The 21,761-nt window shown below is 36.0% G+C and overlaps 1 protein-coding gene across 1 annotated transcript in view; it reads right to left on the minus strand.

The window, feature by feature from the left end:
• The window catches only part of fstl4 (follistatin-like 4), a 181,089-nt gene that overhangs the window by 147,984 nt on the left and 11,344 nt on the right, over nt 1–21,761 (minus strand). The window contains exons 2-3 of the mRNA XM_028466914.1: nt 16,315–16,470; nt 8,825–8,858 (exon numbers count right to left, since the gene is read on the minus strand). Coding sequence (XP_028322715.1) covers nt 8,825–8,858; nt 16,315–16,464 — 184 coding nt within the window. The 5' untranslated portion in view covers nt 16,465–16,470. The remainder of the gene's footprint in view (nt 1–8,824; nt 8,859–16,314; nt 16,471–21,761) is intronic.

Here is a 21,761-nt window from a genome sequence, read left to right on the forward strand (position 1 = left end):
TCTAACGATCAAGACTAATGTAACATACACAATGAATGTGACCTCTATGAGAGCAATACAAGCCTTAACATCTACAATCTATGTTTTAACTTTGCTGTTATCACAGCAGAACATAATCTAAAATCCCCTCTTCTTCTTGTGGCTGGCTGCCTGAGCCATTTTATATTCAAATTTGTTGAAGAATAAATAATTCATTGGGTTAATTCCAAATGTTTCTGAGAATAGGCAATTCACCTGCATCACCGCGGGTGCCATTGTCTCACTGACTTGTTTTTAAATTATACTCACGATGGGTTTCTCATTAATTTTCAGTTTCAAAAGGCTCTGGGGTTGGAAACAAATTTCAAAAATAGACTCTTGTATGTATGCAATAACAATGATCTGACACTCTTGACTCGATGAGGCTATTTTTTGTTCACAGTGGAATATAGGAATGAAGCAGTGATCAAAATCTGTCACAGAAGCTGGGGGCTTTCATCTGTCTTGCCTTGCAGATGACAAAAAAAAAAGAAAAAGTATGGACTAAAAGCCTTAGAGAAATCTGAAATTGCACATCGGAAACTGAACAGCTCACCTTCATAGGCAGATTTATTTTTATTTTTTTATTTATTAGCAGTGTCTGCTCACTCATGCTGGCAAAATTCAAGCAATTTGCAAATGCTTGTCATGTTGGACTGAACAAATCAAGGAAATCCAAGCACTTTATTCAGTTTAACTTTTCAAAATAAAAGCTCAATCACTCTGCCCTGCCACTTCTAGAGAACAGTACTTTTACAAATATCAAGTAACCACATAACATGGTCATTTTAACCACTGTTTGATTAAATGCAAACAAAGCTAATTGGGAATTTATTTAACAAAGAAAAATACGACCCAGTTCCTCTCAAATTCTAAACTCCATCAGGAATAATTTATTGTAAAAATACAGGGTATGAGTTTAGGATTCAGGGTGCATTAGTCATGATTCTGCATGCAGACTTAAATGTTTAGATTAGGTTTTAATAATTAGGAATTAGGAAAACTATTGAATAGTTGTAAAACTGAGGCATGTGAATCGACGTGGCTTTGTTGAGAGTATATGGTGATTGCACATTTTTGTGAATGGGACTGATGGAATACAGAGAAGATGTGTGGGCAAAAAAAAAAAAGTCATGTTTAATGTTTACATGACTGTGAGGAGAACCAAACTCTTTAAAGCTACAATTGAAATAATTTCATACAGTAGGAGGGTGCGTGATCAGTGGGATGTTGTTGTGAATATTACTGAAACCATATAAAAATGCAAAGCAAATTAAATGATGCTTTTAATTTACACCAATTTAAACAAAAAACAAAAAAATCAAAGATGAAAATAGGACTAAAACTATAAATTCTTCCAAGTTCATGTAGTTACCTTCTACACCTGCTCATAATGTGCAGGGTGTCCCTGCTCGAAATATGCAAAAGAATGGGTACACCCTAAACATGGTGCCAGTCCTACTACAAGGAACACAGAATTAGGCAATAAGTCATTTTCCCATGCACATACTTGTACATAGTACCACAGAGATATCTGCGCTAACCATCGCACCAACAAAAAGCCTATATGTGGTTCAAAGAAAAGTTACTCACACTCTATCAAGTACAAAAAAGCTGATAAAATACAACTGTTATTACAATCAAAGGGTACAAAGCTTTTTGACTGTTACGCCTCCCAGGAATAATCCAAATATACCTTATACTCTCTAAAGCAGGGGTGTCAAACTCATTTTAGCTCAGGGGCCAAACATGGAGCAGTCTGATCTCAAGTGGGCCACAGATTATATGCAGGAAAACGAGTAATTTCAACATCATTGTGCTTTAGTTTGCACTTCTACGTTTACATAAAATACAAATATGTAAAAAAACGATCAAATCCAAGCAATAAGTGAAGATATCAATTCCAACAGGATCTCTAAATTTTCGTGACCAATTTTTGTTTAATTAAGGGAAATATTATGTCACAATTTGAGCAAATTTTAACATAAAAAATAACTATAATCACACAATATAAGCACTGGGAAAACTGAGCTCCTGCAAATATTGTTGAGTTTCATTTACACAATGATTCTTGTTTTCTCTGTAATTTTTTTTTTCCCCCTCGGGGCCGAATGGGATGCGCCAAAGGGCCAAATTCAGCCCCTGGCCCATGAGTTTGACACATGCTCTAAAGCCTAACTGCTGGTTAAGATACAAGTCATAATAGATTTCTAAAACTGCAGTTATACAAATAAATATGAGTGTAAAGTGTGAGTGTAGATTTTTGGGTTCTTGCGTGCATGTGAGTTTAATTTTTTTATTTATTTGTTTATTTTCTTTTTTTAAAAAGGGGGTAGCGCTGGAGAGAGAAACAGGAAAGGGATCAGATTGAGTGGAGGCACAAAGGCATATACAGTAATCTTAAATTTGAAAGCAATCATTTTTGTTCTCAGCTCATAAAGCCGTCTGTGGTTGATGGGCAAGGCAGTAAAAAAATCAGGGAGATGAAGGTAGTGATCTGAGGGGTTTGCAGCCATGCTTGCAATCACATGTATCATTCAGGAGTTGACCTCAAGGATATGAAAGAAGTGCAAAAGTCAAACTGTAGGTATTTACACAGGTAAAAAAAAAATAATAGTCACTAAATAAACATATAACTCCTGTTTAGTTATACAGCAATATGACCAAGCTAACGAGACGCCTAATTCAAACATTTTAAAAAGAACTGCAATTGTTCTCTACTACAAAAGGAAGTTGTGCCCATGTTCACATCTGCTGGATTGCCTCCAGTAAACGGAACATCTGCCTTTGCGTGCTGATTCTACGGGGTTTAGTTTTTGCATGCCTTTGAATTGTCTTTTATTTTGCACGTGTGTCTATGTAGCATGGCCCGAGTGTTATTCAGAGTACTTCTGTCAGCCTCTTTTAGTCCCCAGAGACTGTGCACGCTCAACACAGAGTGAAAATGGTTTTCATACTTTCTTTGTTTCTTATGAGGTGCTAACTGCACAGTTGCAAATGCTAAAATAATAACAGTAACTTTGTGCAACATTTAGCAAAAAACATGTTTAAAAAACAAATATGATTTTTTTTTTTAATTTTCATCAACTTAATTATTATTACAATATTTGTGAATTTTATAAAAATATTTTTTCTTCTTGTAAAAATATGTCAATGTTAAATGTAAATTTTCAATGTAAATGTTCAATCTAAATGTTAAATATAAATATAAATGTTAAATATAAATGCTAAATGTAAATATAAATCCCAATGTAAATCTTAAATATTAAATCTAAATGTTGAATCTAAATGTCACTGGTTAAACAAAATGTTTAGCTATTGTGCAAATAGCTAAAATTGTGCAAATAGCTCAAAATATTTAGTTTCACCTGTGACATTTAGATTTAACATTTAGATTTACAATTTAGATTTAACATTGACATAATATTTTTACGAGAAAATTCACAAATATTGCTGTAAATCTGGCCAAAAGAAACAACAAAATTCACGTTTTTAAACGTGGTTTATTGCTAAATGTTGCAGTTTATTTTAGCTTGCGCAACTTTACAATCGGCGTCCTATAGTGTCTTTGATTTTTAAAGTTATTATTTTTATCATTTACTTTAAAGGTTACCTTGTTTTCCGTTTGAGAAATTGGTTAAAAATCAGTAAACAAACATGGTTTGGTCAGATTTGGGTTTAGTCATCGTTTGACTGCAATATTGTTGGATTCCTGTTAAAAAGCTTGATTATGTGTATTTTATACACTCCATAAATAAAAATCCATTGATGTGAGTGACTGCTGCTAAACTTAGATCTTCATTCATGCACCACATGTACCACATGTGACAGTTCGACCACAATCCTCTAACCATGACCTAAAAAATAGCGCCAACATTAAGTTATTCTAGTTTTTATCAGTGCCTATAATGGGAGTTTAAAATTTTACATTTTGATTAAGTCCTGAATCACTGGGTGTAATTTTCATTTTATTAGCCTTCGTAGCTCTGCAGCTTAATTTAATCGTACTTCACAGTTTCTACGACTAGACTAAGGCAGTGACTTGTCAAATGTAGCTGTTTTATATAGTCTTGTCCACCTCAAGTTAAATCTGATAACAAATAAGCTGCGAGCTGCAGAATGTTAGAGGAAATACCTTGTTGATATCAAGAAGTCAGAGGAGAATGTACAAACTGGAAGTGTAAAAATAACATCCCCCCCATAACCATCCACCATTAGACCATCTCTGAGTGCACAACATGTTTGTCCTGGAGGAAAAAGACTACAATTTGAAAAACTCACCATTTGTTAAAAAAAAAAAAACTGTACATTTTTCTTTGACATTCAGACAGTAGGTTTGAAATTTGCTGTAAACAACATAAGAGTATGAATTTGCCCTTGTCAATTGTTCTGGCTGCTGGTAACCGTCTACTGGAGTGGAGTGTAACCATCTTCGAGGCGTGAGAAAAAGTGAATATGTTGGGTCCCAGTGAAGAGAGAATGGACTAGCATGGTCTCCTTACTAGTGCAGAGGTAATTAGAAGACTGAACACACCTGGCTCCACCCAGGTGTGCTCAATCAGTAGACCATGTCACGTATTGGTTGGTGAAATATTCATTGGTGAGCATTAAGCATTGAATACTGTTTTACACTTAGTAAGTTAATGACTGCTTTGCCAACCTCTGTACAGTTGTCGGGGTGATAGCACTGACTCCTCAATGCATTCAATGTCTTAGCCAATTAAAAAAGGACATTGAACATTACCAATTACCAGTACTAGTAATTAGAGATTAGTTTTACATTGGCAAAGCAGCTGCTGATGTAACCACAATTTAAATGTCCATTAAAGAAACCTGAGAGGTTTCGATAAGTACTTCATTTAATTTTCTGCACCTTTTGCTGTCCAGTATTTTAGGGCCTGACTAACGGCTTTACAAAGGTATTTTTCAAATAATAATTGTTGTGGCGATTTTGAATGGAATGAGACGGACTAAAGGTTTAGGGTTGCTGGTCAGATGCAGACTCAGGGTTTATTTGGTCAAAGAGTTTTGGAGGCAGACCAGTTTGGGATTCAGAGGTTTCTGTGTGTGTGTTCCAATGAATCTGCAGTTGTTCTGTGCTCTCAGGGTTTTGTATGTTGCTGATAGTGGTAGTCATACCAATGACAGAGCCTCTAAGAAGAAACCTTGGCAAATGTTGTCAGTGTACGAAGGTATCTGGCCTGCTTAGGGCAGTGTGACCAGAACAAGGACAGATTATGTAACCACATATCAATAATAATAATAATAATAATAATAATAATAATAACAACAAGTATGGTATTAATGATAATCAGGCAATTTAACAGAATAGGCGTCTTTGTTCCATTAAAATGTCTTCTGTACTTTTTAATCACTGTGGCATTTTTACTTAAAGTTTTATACATAAGGCTGTCATTAGCATGAATAAGGTGTCATTAAGGCTGTCATTAAGTGTTACTTGCTAAATTATGACACCTTTGGAGCTATGTTGGCATTTTTTGGGTTAGGTGGAGGGATCATGGTCGTGGAGCTGGCCGGGAGGTGTTAATTGCTTCTCGTGACCCCATGTATACTACGCAATGCACGACACAAGATTTAGCAGAGACTCGTACCGATCCTAAAAATAGACATAGACAAGTAAAAAATCGGCTCAAAATGGGCTAAAAATTGCACAATGTAATGACAGCATTTATGTATAAAACTTCCATTAAAAGTGCCATTAGGTAGATGCTTTTCAACATATATGAATAAAGTTTTCATTGTTTTGGAGATAACACAAAACTCTGCTATGGATCTTGGCCTTGTTGGCAATGTTATAGATGGATGGCCGACAACTTCCTTAAAGTACACTAAAAGAAGACGTGTTCTTCTACCTGTTATCTAGGATGTAGGAGATATCTCCTTAAGGTGGATAGCTGCTCCATTTTTCTCTCTGGTCTTGCTTGCTATCTCGTAGCCCTGGCATTTGAAGCACATGGCACTACCTTTACAAATACAGCCTACTTTCCTTTTAAAAGAAAAGAATAGACACAGCCCCTTCTGCTTCGCTTCTAATATTTGTACTATCTCAAATGCGCAGGAAAATTCTGATTAAATTTCAATAAGTCTACAACCTTTTTTGGCTGACTAATAAAGCTGTGTTTTCCTGTTGCCAGTCATTTCCTACCCATCCTCTCTACCCTCCTCAGGCTTCCTCCTCACTCCTCTCTCCTTACATCTTACTCCTCCTCAGTCATTTGCTGCTTATTATGGAGTCTCTCTGTCAACCTTGTCCCATCTAATTCTCACCCAATTACAGTTTAAATGAAGCACGAGACTGCCTAACTTGCCTTGCCTCCTCATATTGTTTAATTTGAGATGGTAACAAACACTGATTAGGCCTTCGCAAAGGTTCATAAATTAGGCACTGAAGGCTAAAGTAATCACAGTTCCCTGGAATGATAAATGTGTAGATTCAGTTTTTCGATAGGATTTTCCTGATACACAAATACCTGGACCAGAGACAGTTTGCCTATTACCAGCAAGTTAAGATTTACGGCTGTTCTTTTTTCAGTGACGTGAAAAACCTTGTCCAGCAATGTCTACAATGAAGTTTCATTAGTACATGCGTTCTATAAGGAAAACTGGGTCAATTTGATTTATGACATTGTCTCCTTGTAAAGTGTTAAGATACAGTAAAAGGTTTTCCAAACAGGCGCCAATTTGAAATATGGAGATGGAAAATAGCATACGCTCCTTTGCGAGGGCAAAAGTACGGTGATGGAAAGAGAAGAATTCCAATAACGATTTATTTTTCTATAATTGCTTTACTTAAAAGTATAAAGAAATGTAGTGTTTTGTCTTATGTTGATCTCACACCATGTTAAATTAGAAAGAGTGCGTGCACGATGCATTTTTTTTTTTTTTTTTTTTTTTTTTTTTTTTATCCACCTTGTCTGCACATGCTGTTGAAGGTTAACACTACAAGAAGTGCAATCTTTTTAACAGCAATGCAAGCGTGCACGATGCATGATTTCTGACAGTAAATACAGTTTAGCATTTAAATGGTGAAGTATAAGTCTCAGGAGGGAAATTAGCACAAAAGAAACGCAAAACAAACTTCAACTATTGAAAAAGCTGTCCTCCAGTGACAGGTCTGTACGCTGTGGGAGATTATTTTAACACATATCTGACGAGCCCAGGGTCAAAACAGTTGTATTAATGAGGACATCAAAAGCAAGAGTTACATGTAGAGACCAACTACTAATGTGGAGAATATATTTGGCTTGATTAGATTAGAAACTTCAAAGCTTGTTATTTGGGAAAACAGCAAATTTAGTTTACTAACATCGAGTGAAGCCCCATCCTCCTAATGCAGAATGAGATTGTATCAAAAACAGGATTGTTCAGGGGTTTATCTTGATTCCAAGAATTTAAAGAATGCCAATAATGAAAGTATTTGCAATAATCAACATAATTGTGTCATTCTCCGAGGTTAAAAAAAACAATAACAATAACTTAAATTCTCAAAGGAGAAATTGAACATAAACTAATCTTATATTTGGGGTGAAAATCTAATACTCCCAAATGAAATACTTAGTCAAATACAAGATGTCATCCTTCATTTTACAGTGATATAAAAAAAATCTCTCAATGCCGCGCTTTCTCTGCCACAACAGCAACGGGTCAGGGTAAATATATGAAAGCTTAAGCCATTCATAACAGAACAAAAGGCTCTGTACCAAATGGAAATGTACAGCACAAAGAGCCTTTCACAATAATTCACTTAGCGACTCAACCAATGAATTATCAGTCTATAAGAGTTGGAAACAAAAGAAAAAGAAGCAGAGATCCTTAAATTAAAACGTGCAATCTCTAAAAGCTTGAGTATAGATCCTGTGGATAGTGAAATGTTATTGCAATGACAATAGGAAACTTAAATGAGTGTCTACCAATCCAAAGAAGTCTAAAAACACAATGAAGAGCGGATTCACTAAGATCTGAAATAAAGGGTGGTAAACCAGTTGCTTCCCTAAATCCTTTAGTGACGCAGTTTCCTCACCTGCTGCGCGGACTTCACGAAGATTGCAGCAATGAGTAGCGCGCGTGCAGAAGTGGTGCAGACCCCCCATTTTAATGACTGTTTTGTTCATTTAATGTACACAACACGTACAAAGCGCTCATTTAAATAAGGGTGGTCTGCACCAGTTCTGCATGTGCACTAATCATTGCTGCAATCTTAGTGAATTCCGCGCAGCAGGTGAAGAAACTGCGTCACTAAAGGATTTAGGGAAGCAACTGGTTTACCACCCTTTATTTCAGATTGTGGTAAAACTGCCCCTGAGGGCGCATTGCCACTTGCAGCAGCAACTTAGTTCTGATTCCCTAGGGTTTGTATGGCTTATTAGCGCGTGGAGTGACGTTTGCACACGTTTTAATACCACTAAACCTTTGTGTCAAAAGTAAATCACCCAAACCTTTGGCAAGAATATCTAAGGATTTTGATAAACACTATAACCAAACTAAACTATGAAAAATCAACCTACCTTATCTACTGACAACTCTTGTTTTTAAACATCAAAATATAAATCACAGCAAAAAAAAATCTCAAGTAGCAACAAACTGATTCTTTGTGATGCCGTAAATCAATCTTTAAAGAGTAAATGGCTACATTTCCAGCTAAATGAGAGCTATTTAGAGTACTTTCTAGCAATATTTCCATGTAATGGGGAAACTAAAATAGGGGAAAAAAATAATTTGTAATGAAGCACAGCATAGTATAATTTTGAAAAATGACGTTTGGTTTGAACCTGGTAAGTGTACTCACATTGATCGATGTTCCTGTCTGCTTTCCCCTTCTCCTGCAAACAGAGAACACAAACAAAAGTGGTTATTACAGGCTTGGAAGAGTGAGGCAAAAACAGCACTTTGTGAAAGCTTTTCACTTGCCATCCTTTACTGAGCTTTTTTTCCCCTGTTTGTGGGCTGTGTGGACGATGACAAAGGCAGACAATAAAGGTTAACAGATGGAAGGATGGGACGGAAAAGATTGTTATAGCAGCAATGTGAGGGTGTACTTTGGTAGATTTTAAACCAAAAAGAAGGTTCCACGTTCATTTCAATCACCCTAATGGGATAACCCTTCACTAACGAGCTTAAAGACGGTGTCGTAACGACGTTGTGTTATGGGAGGAAAACATTCTCTACAAGCAAGTATTCAATCCAAAAGATAGCCACAAAAAAGACCACAGTTCCTTTGCAGATGAGGATGCTTTGTGAGGCAGTGTAAGGGCTGCTTTTCTTTGTTTGAGTAGTTCAGTGTTCTCACTCAAATTGCATGTACGCAAGCGTAATTATAGTTATCATAGTTTGAGTCATTCTAACTGGCAAAAGCAAAAGTGCTCACAATTACAATCTAGTTTTTGGCCTAACAGAGCCACTCAATGGCTGCAGGCTTCCGTAGTTGAGCATATTTCCTGCTGTCAGGTATTGGCATCTTGTTCGTCTTTATGTATGAGGTTTGCCAGATAATGTGAGGTCTCCTTAACACTGTACAATGTCCTTGGGTATTTAATAAAATCTACATAGTGCAGTGTTTATTTCATGAACTTAGGCAAAACTTCAGCTTTGATGTTTGGGATTGATGCCAACAACTGCTTAATCATAGCAACAGCAGTGAGAGAAAATGTTTTCCACAGACACACAGGAGGTGCTGTCAAAGCCTGAGTAGAAGCTAACAACAAGGAAAACTCCCATATAATGAGAGAACCAGTGCAAAATGGAATAAAACTGGCAAAGTGCTCATAGTGAACGAGCAACTAAATCCTAATTTATTTATTTTTTGCTGAAAACAATTGTATTTGGTTATGAAGTAGTGTTGCTGATTGATTCTTGTCCAACTCTTGACATTTTAGTCGAAGTATTTTAAATTGGCATATTCTGTTGTGATTGTTGTCTATGGTAGTGTTTCTCAAATGGAGGTTTGTGTTCCCCTAGGGGTACACGATGGCACTACAGGGGGTACCTGAGAAGGAAAAAGTAGAAAATTAAGAAATGAAAACATAAAAAATATGGGTTTTTATCATGTTTATTTCTAGTTAAAAATTAGGATCATTATAATGATGATGGAAATAATCTTGATTAGAAAATGAACTGAAAATACAAGGATCAGTCCTGGTCCCACACAGGTGGGAGATGACCGTAAATGTAATCAATTCAGGAGGCACAAAATACAGTTTCATTCCACCACTGTTGGCCCCGCCCCCACATTAAAACTACCACTTGTGAAATTTCCAATCGGTGGAGAGTAGGTTAGATTGGAGAATTGTGGATAGATAGGTATATTGAGTATTTAGTAGATGGTTAGCATAACATAGAATATTATTTGGAGTTTTTTATAGTATAGCCTGGGCGTGTCTTAACTGTTCCAGAAGCCCCGCCCATAGTCAAGGATTCTTTTTTTTCATTTCTAGCCAAGACACACGTCAGGAAAAACCCTGAGGTTTAGGTCCTCTTTAAGTTTTCAAACGATAAGAGCAATGAACACAAATAACTGCCATTTTATAATGACTTTTGTTTATTTCTGAGACGACCATTATTCCATATTGTGAAATCAGAATTTATCTTTACAAAAAATAACTTGTGATTAATGACTCAGAAAGATCAGGAGAAACTGGTCCATGCTTTTATCTCCAGCAGACTGGACTATTGTAATGGTCTTCTGACAGGAATCCCCCAAAAGAGCATCAAACATCTACAGCTGGTTCAGAACACTGCAGCTCGGGTCTTAACCAGAACAAAGAGGTCAGAGCACATTAGTCCAGTTTTAAAGTCTTTACACTGGCTCCCAGTCAGCCTCAGAATAGACTTTAAAGTTCTGCTGCTGGTGTATAAATCTGTGAATGGGTTTGGTCCAGAATACATCAGTGACATGTTAGTCAGGTATCAACCCAGCAGGTCTCTCAGATCTATGGACACAGGTCAGATAGTGGAGCCCAGAGTTCACAGTAAACATGGTGATGCTGCTTTTAGTTGTTATGCTGCAAAGAATTAGAACAAACAGCAGCAGAGCTGAAGTCAGCATCACATGGGAACATTTTAAATCAAAGTTAAAGGAACTTTTTTTCTCTACTGCATATGATTGAGAGAGAGGTTTTTGGTCATGTTGGTGTTGAAATTATTTTTTTTTGTTTTTTTCGTTATTGTCGACTTTAATGTTTTTATAGATTTTAAGCTGTTGAATGTTTTCTGTTGTAATTTTTGATATGGTAAAGCACATTGAGTTGCCTTGTGTGTGAAATGCGGTATACAAATACTTTTGCCTTTCCTTGCCTAATGATCTAGGATTCATTTGCTGGACAGAAGGAACAGCATGTGCTGTTGCATTTAATATCATAAAATGTTTACTTGATGCAGCATACTATATGTTGTTCCTCTGTATGGCTTGTGCTTGCTCGAGCACTAAGACCTCCGCCTGAATGCATTCAGCTTGTAATGTAACAAAACAAAGAAATGTCACGCCGTTTTCAAAACACGAGCAGTCTCCCAAAGTGAAACGTCTTCTAAAGAAGCCAAAATGTGTCAGCAATTGAAATGCTGTGACATTTTGCATTCTTGTCCCTCAGTCAGAGTCTCACCGGTAATTAGGCTCAGTGAAAAAAAAAAAAAAAAAAAAAAAAAAAACCCCAACGTGTCTGCACGGCTCTCGTCAGTTCCCTGGAGACCAAGAAGCTCACAAGAATCACAGCAGTTTCAGTGCCTCCCATTTCTTCCTTCACCGTTGCCTCTACGTTTCTATCCCTCTCGCTCATTCCTCCCTCTGCCATCCGTCTATCTTAATTGCAGACGCGGTTCTTCATGATGGCAGGATAAAATGGAGTGTGCTCATCTGCACCGCCTTCCATCATCTTGAGAGTTGCTGTTTGATCAATTGATTAGGGGATCTAATCAAGCATAGAGGTGAAGGAAAGGCTATGAGATTCCTAACAGAAAACACAAATGCAGTGCATTGTGTGAGTCACCACACTTATTTTTGTCTCTCTATTTTGTACATTCCACTGCTTTTTTTGTGGCAGCACATCATTCCAGGCAGCTACTGCAGTTGACTTCAGCAAAATAGATTTCAGCTGTCACAGACTGTTGATCAAGAGGTTTTTTTTTTGTCTAAAGTGCTGCTGTTTCCGCTCAGGTGTTTGAAGGGAAATGTTTGTAATTACATGCAGGAATGTATTTGAGTGACGAAGTGGAAGCCTACTGGGTAACAATCTGATACTTTCAATCTGCCATACATCCAACTAGTCTTAGATAATTTAAAGATGTTGTTTTATTTACAGTTTATGAGGATTAAGTGATTTAAATGTGACAGTAGTTACAGGTTTGCACCATTGGATGAAGAAATCTGCCTCTTTTAACAGAAGCAAAAACCAGTTGAACTTTAACTAGACTTGAGACCATTCTCATAACTGATCTTGTCTTGTTTATATTATGTTCATTGGAATCTAAGATGTTTTAGAGCAGTGCTTCCCAAACTATATTGCCTCATTTACCCCTTAGCCTTTATTTCTAATTGCAAGTAGCCCTTATTTATACATTATTTATTTGTCTTCAGGCTCGTCTAAACTCTTTCCTATGTCTTGTCGAACATTAACATTGAATTTAGGCCTTTTTTATTCATTTATTTCTGATGTTGTGCTGGTTTTAGAATTTTAAACTCCACCTTTTGGTGTATTTTAAAGAGTTACAAATTATTAATGACGGATGAGAAAAAAATCTAGAGAAAATTGGTGCTGAAATATAACTTTTTGTACTCTCCTATAGTTTGTTAGAGCAAGCATTAGCAATTGGGGATATTGTACCTCTGATGTTGTAAACACATCAATCCCTGAATGCTGCAAAGCCCCAAAACCACTTAGAGGCAAGAAACACAGAATGAAACTGACATTTTATGGGAGGGCAGTTTAACCAACAAGTCAATTCTCTGCAAAGCTCTGTTTGTTTATCAAGCCTGCTTTGAACGCACACTTTCTCATTTTCTTGAACTGCATTGCTACACTGGAACTATGGACTCGCTGCACATGTTTTTACTATAAAAAAAACAACCTTTCAGCTTGGGTTACATGCCTGTATGCCGTCTCGCTACTACAACTGCAGAGCAGGATATTTTTTACATAAAGTATATAAATTATGATTATACAGCCTGATTCAAGGCAATACCCAGGCAGAATTGAAGCATGACATACTGGGAACGTTAAATGTCAGCCTATCCGTTGTTTTACAATAAAGAATTCATCCTTATGTCAGTTCCCCATTAATACTCAAACCAAACAAATCGCTCCATGCACATTTCTCTATACACAGTCACTGGGACTGGATGTATAGATTTTTCTGACCCGAAAAACCTGGAACAATATCAAGATACAAATACAATAGATTTTACTCATTGACCAAACATTTCAAGAGGGTTTAAATCAACACTCATCTTTAACATCATAAAGTTGTGTACCCCCAAAAATCAATCGGTAAACAGTCCAACACTATAGCACAATTGATTCATTTGAACATAACACCTATTAGAGATGGTCCAATCAATCAGGAATTCATTGGTATTGGCCAATCTTCTCAGAAACGGATCAATCAGAGATCTCAGGGCAGCAAAACACAAATATGATGCAACAACCGGCGTTCCATACGCACATAAAATGGCATTTTTAGTCGGTGCATTTTACTCTGTCTGGAAAAGATGCTCAATTTTACAGTTGTCATGTCATGTCACACACGGACAACTGTATTACAGTGGTGTGATGGGAATAAGACTGACAGTACAGTTATGTTATATTGTTGAATATTTTCTGTGTTTCAATTTAAGTCCAGGGGTCTTGCTAATGGTAAAACAAGTAGACACATGCTGTAGTTCAGCATTTTTGTGAAATGCAGAGAAAAGTACTAGGGATGACCTGATACAACTTTTTCCCATCCAATACGATTTCGATATTGCAGCCTTGAATATTGGCCGATTTCGATCCGATACAATATCAGCATGAATCATACATACTTTTATTACATATTTTGTAGTGTGGAATGTTAGAAAAGACTTGATAAAGTGATGTTACTCAAACAGAGAACAATAGTCAGCAACAGTAGGTATGAGAAAAACTGACCCATTTATTATTCACCAATTGGTTACATACATTTTAACCTTCAACATAATATCTACAGTATTGTACAATTGAATAAATGTAATATCGTATATATCGGAGATTTTAGATGCAGTCCGATAAAATCCGATATACGTTTTCTGGTTGATATCAGACCGATATTCGATATGAGTATCGGATTGAAACACCCCTAAAAAGTTCCGTATGTGCCGACTCAGTGAGATGATTGGCTATAGCAATTGTGTTGCACAAGTTGAATTAAATTATATATTCATTATATATATATATATATATATATATATATATATATATATATATATATATATATATATATATATATTCTTTGGTAAATATAATTTAATTTGCTACTGTTTGGTGTGTTCGTACTCACTGAGATATTTTAAATGTATCTACATACAAATAAGCAGTTTACAGATGCACATGTCTGCTAATAAAGAGGAGTTGGCAATTCATGAAGTATTTGGTATAAAAATTAAACAATGTTGTTGTACAAGATATGTCTATTCCACCTATCATCTCCAGTGGACTTAGTTATTTATTTGACAGGATTTTGATAAAAGAGCATCAACGAGCCACAGCTTACTCAGAATATTGCAGCTCAAGTTTTGACCAGAACAAAAAGGTCAAAGTAAATTACTAATTCTAACATCTTTATATTTTGCTACAATACACTTCTTCTAACATCTGCTACTGGTCCACCAATTACTGAATGGTTGAGGTCCAAAATCTGTCAGTGAAATGTCAAAAATATACTGCAAAGGTCTTTGTGAAGTGTAAGAGCTCAGTACCATGGCAGAGCCTGGGATTCCAACCAAACACTGTCCAGAGCTGTTAGCAATTAGTTTTTGTTTGCAGCTACAATAGTTGAACTATGGTGAACTATTGGTATAACAACTACCTAAAGAAGACAGACCAGGTGGAATTAATAAGTTGCTGCTGCATGCAAACATATAGCATTCAAATAATCTTCAAACTAATGGCCGTAATCTTTGCAGGAAAAGTGGCTTTGTTGAATAACTTTTACTTAATGGAAGTGGAATTTTTTTTTTTTTATAATTTTTTTTTTTACTTTCTACTATCTTTTTAATGGAAGTGGAAATCTAATGACTTTTTCCTGCAGTCATGATCTATTCTTTTCAATGAAAAAATATGCTTACATTTTTTTTTTGATGTGCATAAAAATACGTGTATTTTATTTGCATAAACCTATAAGATTTAGGTCAAGTATGTTACTATTAAGTACTTTAATATGCATGAATTGAATAATTTTGCAGTCTGATTTACTGGATCTGCTTATTTTACTAATATAATGGTGAAGTGTTTCTACGTGGTTGTTTATTTTTGACTTTCTATTTGACTTCTTTATTTTACTTTCTATATTTTCACTGGTGTCTTTTTGGACTCTGTAGTTAACAAAACAATCTCTGAATGTCTGTTTGCAGTCTTCGTTTTGGATAAATACAAGGATTTATACCATTTGTGGGCAACTTTAAAATCCTACATTATCTTAATATACATGGAAATAGTGAAATGTCTGGCAAATTACTGAGATCATCGGAATATATTAGTGTCATTGTTGGTAACAAAAGGTACAAAATATACCGACATTGTGAAGACTGAAAATTAACGATAACTGACAGATTTCAAAAGTTTTGTAGTTTCTAGTCACCAAATCTAGTCACAAACAAGAAAGAGGTATTTTACTCTTGTAGAGCTTCGGATCAAAAAATTATAATAATGGCTTTGAGAATTGAAAAAGTTATTTGTTAACACATTACTTGAAGTTTTATACATAAAGGCTGAGATTTTGCTGTCATTATTAAGACATGACATTAGCATGAATAATTAAGCCTGACATCGTTCGTTAGCGTAACCCTTTAATGACAGCCTTCATGACACCTAATGACAGATAATGAATGCGTAATGTCAGCCTTATGTATAAAACTTCAAGTAAAGTGTTGCCAATAGATTTATATAATTGGTATTGAAGGATTTCCCGTAATTTTGCACGATTCAATCAAAAACACATTTGACAGTGCTGATGGTAGCAGGTTTTTACTGTCACGTGAGAATTAATGTTTCTTTACATCACAAAAAGCACAGGTTAGTGTGTGAGTGTGCGTGCGCGTGTCTGCACATTTACCATTGATTGCAGTTCCTGGGAGAAGGTGCGTGACATGCTGGCTGTATCCAAGCTCACTCTCCTGCTGCTCTTCTGCCCTTCTGCGAGCCAACACCCTGCAGCTCCCAGCAGAGTGACCACAGTCACAGCCCACACTCCTAATCGCTCCATGGCTGTCTGTTTGGGTGGACAGACAACAAAGGGTCATCAAGTTGGAACAAAAGAAAATTCGTTTTAATTTCTATTAAAATGTTTTCTATTCATAGCTCTGGCATAATTTAGCCACGGATGATGTACAATGGATGCCCCATGCTTCTTTGTGATAGGTTAACTATATAGTAGCAATTTAATTTTAATGTAGTTAATGTGTTTTGTCTGTAAACCCATTAACTACATTCACTTTGTAAACACATTTTAATTGTGCAGAAATACCATAAAACCATGAGTCAGTCCCATTGCAATCTAAGGCTGATGGATTTTCATTAAAACTTATACATAAAAACTTTTTATTAGACCAAAACAAATCACCTATAATTAAATATTCCTATATACCATTTGTGCATCCCCCTCAGAGCAAAAGGGCACACAGCAAGAGATAAATGGAAACAAAAATTAACGTATAACAAAATCAACCAAGGTTATTTTCCATTGTCATCTTATAAGGCAGGAGAAAATAGAAATAACAGCGACTAATATACTGTAGATATCTCAGTCTCTCTACATACACCATTTCAATGAAACCACAGTTTTCCAGGGGTCACAGTTTTCCAATGCCTATATCACATGATGGCATCCATTTTTAACTTCAAATTGTTGTAAGTACCCAAATTAACACATTAACTCACTAACTTACAGACTTGATGACTCAGCAGCATAAACTGGCCAGGACAGAGAAAATGTTCTAATGACTTTTGTCTTGAACTGTGATCAGGAGTAACTTTAAGATGTGACAAAAATGTTTCCACCCCACTAATAGGAAAAAAAAAAGGCAACGGTATGAAAAATACGCTTTTCCGAATTGAATAAACTGTTATTAATTCTAGAATGGTCGAACTGTTGACATTTTCCATTATGATGAAAGATATGCAGGTTTTTACAATTCAGTACACTCAGTGACAGCTGATGCGATATCGGTCTTATCCTCTGAGATGAAGCGCTAAACATTTTTTACACACAACTGGAACCTTTTTTAAAAAATGTATTTATTCATTTAATCTCTGCTGTTTTCTGTCCACATTTACTGCAGCTATTTCAACATCAAAACCCACATTGATCAGAATAATTCACTGTCTTACAAAGGACAGGAAAGCTTTTGATGTAAACAGAAAGCCAGTCCTCTATAGCTCACAGCAGCATAAATTCAAACTCACCAATTTCTCAAATAAACACAAAAACGCAGAAAAAAAAACTTATATATATATATATATATCATTATTCTGCAGTAAACAGGAGTCATTTTTGCAATTATGGAATGTAAAGACTAACTTACGTGACTTCTAGGGAAGATTTCTTTAAAGATGTATCGGATAAAAGCTGAATTTCTCCTAACCCCCGTCACTCTGACATTTTAGAATTTTTTTCTTCATATGCATGCTCATTGCATCTGTAACAGAGTGACTGTGCTAGGCTTGCATCAACTTGTGCTTTTGGTATTGTTAGCATGTGTGCTGCAAAGTCAAATTCTAGACTTTATTAGTAGGAAAAATGTAAAAGTTACACCTATGTAAGGGGAAAAAAAAGGTGTTAAAGGGTTAGGGAGAAACCATTGTTTTGCTATTGTTGCACAGTGGCCTGAAATTTGCTGCTCTGTATACACAGTATGTAGAGAAAATATGTACGTCTCCAAGTATGACAGAGATAATTGTTAGCTGATTGCTAGCAAACATTTCTGTTATGTCATGAATAAAGCTGTTGAGTCCACATCAGATGTCAATGAATTAACCAGGACTCATAAGACCAGCCAGGCAGGCAGCCATATGTGGAGTTTGCAGGGGGGCATTGTTTAATTCAAAAGTAGTTATATTACTGTTAGTTGCATGTCACAGATGTTAGTTCTACCTCAGGTGTATAGTATAAGTTTTCAGTGAAATGGTCCCAAAATTTTGAGACTTTATGTAGGTTCTTCTTCTGTTGCGCAACTCTTCTTCACAATGTAAATGGTGAAGCAACACTGCACACAGCAGTTCATGAGTCGTTCTGCAGTAAAAATGAAGCAGAAAACAGCCGCCGGCCTGATTTTTTTATCATGATTTAAAAAATTAAACCTATGCATTGACGCAAATTTTTGTAGTCAACATTATCAATTATGTTACTAATAATTTTTGCAGTAATGTATATGTTACACACATTGTGGTTGGCGTGAATCCCAAGAAGGTCTATATATTTAATTCTATGTTTTCTTAATAATAATGAATACATATTTTAAATATATTTAATCAGTAATTAACACATTCCAGGCGACTCCACATGGTTCAAAAACACTGTATTAAGATAACGATGTACAGTACACTGATGTATTTAAAGCTAACATAATTTTCTAGTTTTTTTTTTTTTTTTACATAAAAGTGCCTGGGCGCTAAAATAATAATAATAATGATAATAATAATAATAATGGATTGGATTTTTATATAAGGCTTTATCATGGACGCTCAAAGCGCTTTCCAGAATTAAGGCAATACACTAATAACTTTACATTAAAAAGGCTCAATGTCCTTGCTGGTATTCAGATTAGAAGGTGAAAAAAATTATTCATCTGTAAAACCTGAAGATAAAAACCACTACAATAAATACAAATACATGCTTAACCATTATTAACTGGATGTATGATGCATTGGTAAAAAGACCAAACAAATATATTTATTATATAAGGACAGAATTGCTATTATACGTTGAACTTCACTGTGATCATACTGGTTGTAAATGGATTCCTTTACATTATTATCAATTTGTAGACGTTATAATGCAGATGCCGTGCAATTACAAAAGAAGTACAAATGAAAATTGCGAGCCGTCTTTTTAAAATATACATGGGTTAAATATCGTCACGTTTTAGTAAAAAGGTTAAAGTTTCAAAAGTAGCCAGCAGCAAAAGGAAGAAATGAGCATGAGGCAAAAGTAAAGCTGACAGTAACAAAGTGAAAAGATTATTATAACCATTAAGCCAACAGCACTTTGTGATTATTGCTTCCCTAAAATCAGACTGAACTAGACAGAGTCGAATGGCATCTTAGTCAAGAGACCCAGACTTCTGCCAAACGTATGGTATTGTTGAAATGAAGGCTGTTTGCAGCTCAACGGCCTCTTTGTTTTGGTCTGAATCAGCCTCTAACCGAGCTCAGAGACAAACTCAAGCTATCAGTGTTTTGTGTTCTACTTGTTGCACTCAAGGTGGGTCCCACCAGGACGATGCCTGGTATGCCAGATGGCCTGAAGTTACCAAGACATTTGCCTTTGAACTAAAAGTTTTCAGAATCCCCTGGTTTAAATGTGACTTGTGTTGAGGAAAAACTGGTGGTGTTATCTTGTCAACCACCAACAACACAAGAATCATACGCTCTAAAGTAGAGCACCTATACCACAATAGCACAAGGAGGTTCCATTTTAGCTCCTTGTTGACTGGACATTTTTGGCCACTGAGTTTGTACAGGAGCTTCATTTAATTCAAGACTTGGCCAATACAGTCTGAGAAACTGGCTCAGAAGATGTGTGTTTGGCAGCAGCCCATACTACGGAAGTTATTTTATTCCCAGGAATAAATATGTATGACTACATAGGTAATAAAACTCATAATTGCAACTTGCTTGAACGTTAAATTATTTAATACGACTTTACCTTTCGATTGCATATAAAGTGCCTACAGCCATAGAATGTTTTAATCATATTTAGCCTTCCCTTTAATTCCATGTTTTGTTAAAGCGCAGACAATCTTAGTCTAAATCTCCCTTTAACTGTATATTGCAAGGTCATTAAAATTGTAAATCGTCTAAGAAGCAACAAGTAAGACATTGACTTAAAAGTACAGTGTGTCTGAGAAAGAAGCCTTTTAAGTCAAAACACAATACCAATAGTAAAAAACTAAATACCAATCACGCAACTAATTTAAATCTAACTAAAACATACACACGCAACTGCTGCAGTCGAAATCCGTGCTCCTCCCAAAGTAAATACACAAAATGACTTAAATATTACAGATAATTTCAGAAAATTACACAGACAACAGCAAAATACACAAAATGACTTTAAAAAATATATAGAACCACAAATAAATACATGAAAGGAGAATATCTATTAACCAAAACAAAACAAAAATATGCAAAATAATAAAACATACACAGAATTACTCCATTACACGCAAGGTGCCTGAACTAAAAAGTTGGATTTCTTCATTTTTAGGACTTGTTCCGTGTGTGCTGTACTTTGACGCTGTTAAACCCCTTCCCAGGGTAAATCACCATGGTAACTTTCGCTGAACGGCTAACCTGGTCAGGACCAGGTTAAGTGCTAGGATAAGATCTGAGCATGTACAGTATAAAAGCACAGCCTCCTGACCAATCGGTTCTCTTGGAAAATGACCTGCCCATTCTTAGAAGATCCTGGTTGGTGTGCGGCTGTTCTTAGGAAAGAAAGAATAGAGATCCCAGATACAATTTCGGTCAAAAGTTTTAGAACACCCTCATGTTATTTATTGTAATTTAAGTCGTGCAAGTCCAATGAATAGCTTGCAATGGTACAAAGGTAAGTACAAAGGTTTAATGAATCAGAAAGATCAGGAGAAACTGGTCCATGCTTTTATCTCCAGCAGACTGGACTATTGCAATGGTCTTCCGACAGGAATCCCCCAAAAGAGCATCAAATATCTACAGCTGGTTCAGAACGCTGCAGTTTGGTTCTTAACCAGAACAAAGAGGTCAGAACACATAAGTCCAGTTTTAAAGTCTTTACACTGGCTCCCAGTCAGCCTCAGAATAGACTTTAAAGTTCTGCTGCTGTTGTATAAATCAGTGAATGGGTTTGGTCCAGAATACATCAGTGAGATGTTAGTCAGGTATAAACCCAGCAGGTCTCTCAGATCTATGGACACAGGTCAGATCGTGGAGCCCAGAGCTCACAGTAAACATGGTGATGCTGTTTTTAGTTGTTATGCTGCAAAGAAGTGGAACAAACTGCCATTAGAGCTGAAGTCAGCATCACATGTGAACATTTTTTAATTAAAGTTAAAGGCACTTTTTTTCTTTGCTGCGTATGATTGAGAGGAAGATTTTTGGTCATGTTGTTGTTGCTGATTTTAATGTTCTTATTGATTTTAAGCTGTTGAATGTTTTCCGTAGGTTTTTTTGATCGTGTAAAGCACATTGAGTTGCCTTGTGTATGAAATGCGCAATACAAAAAAATTTGCCTTGCCTGAAAAATTGGAAAAGGTGTGATGTTCTGCACAAGGTACATCCTTGACAGGTCACCAGTTCTTTCAT

Source organism: Gouania willdenowi, chromosome 14, assembly GCF_900634775.1.
Source record: "Gouania willdenowi chromosome 14, fGouWil2.1, whole genome shotgun sequence".
In the NCBI taxonomy this organism is placed as follows: domain Eukaryota; kingdom Metazoa; phylum Chordata; class Actinopteri; order Blenniiformes; family Gobiesocidae; genus Gouania; species Gouania willdenowi.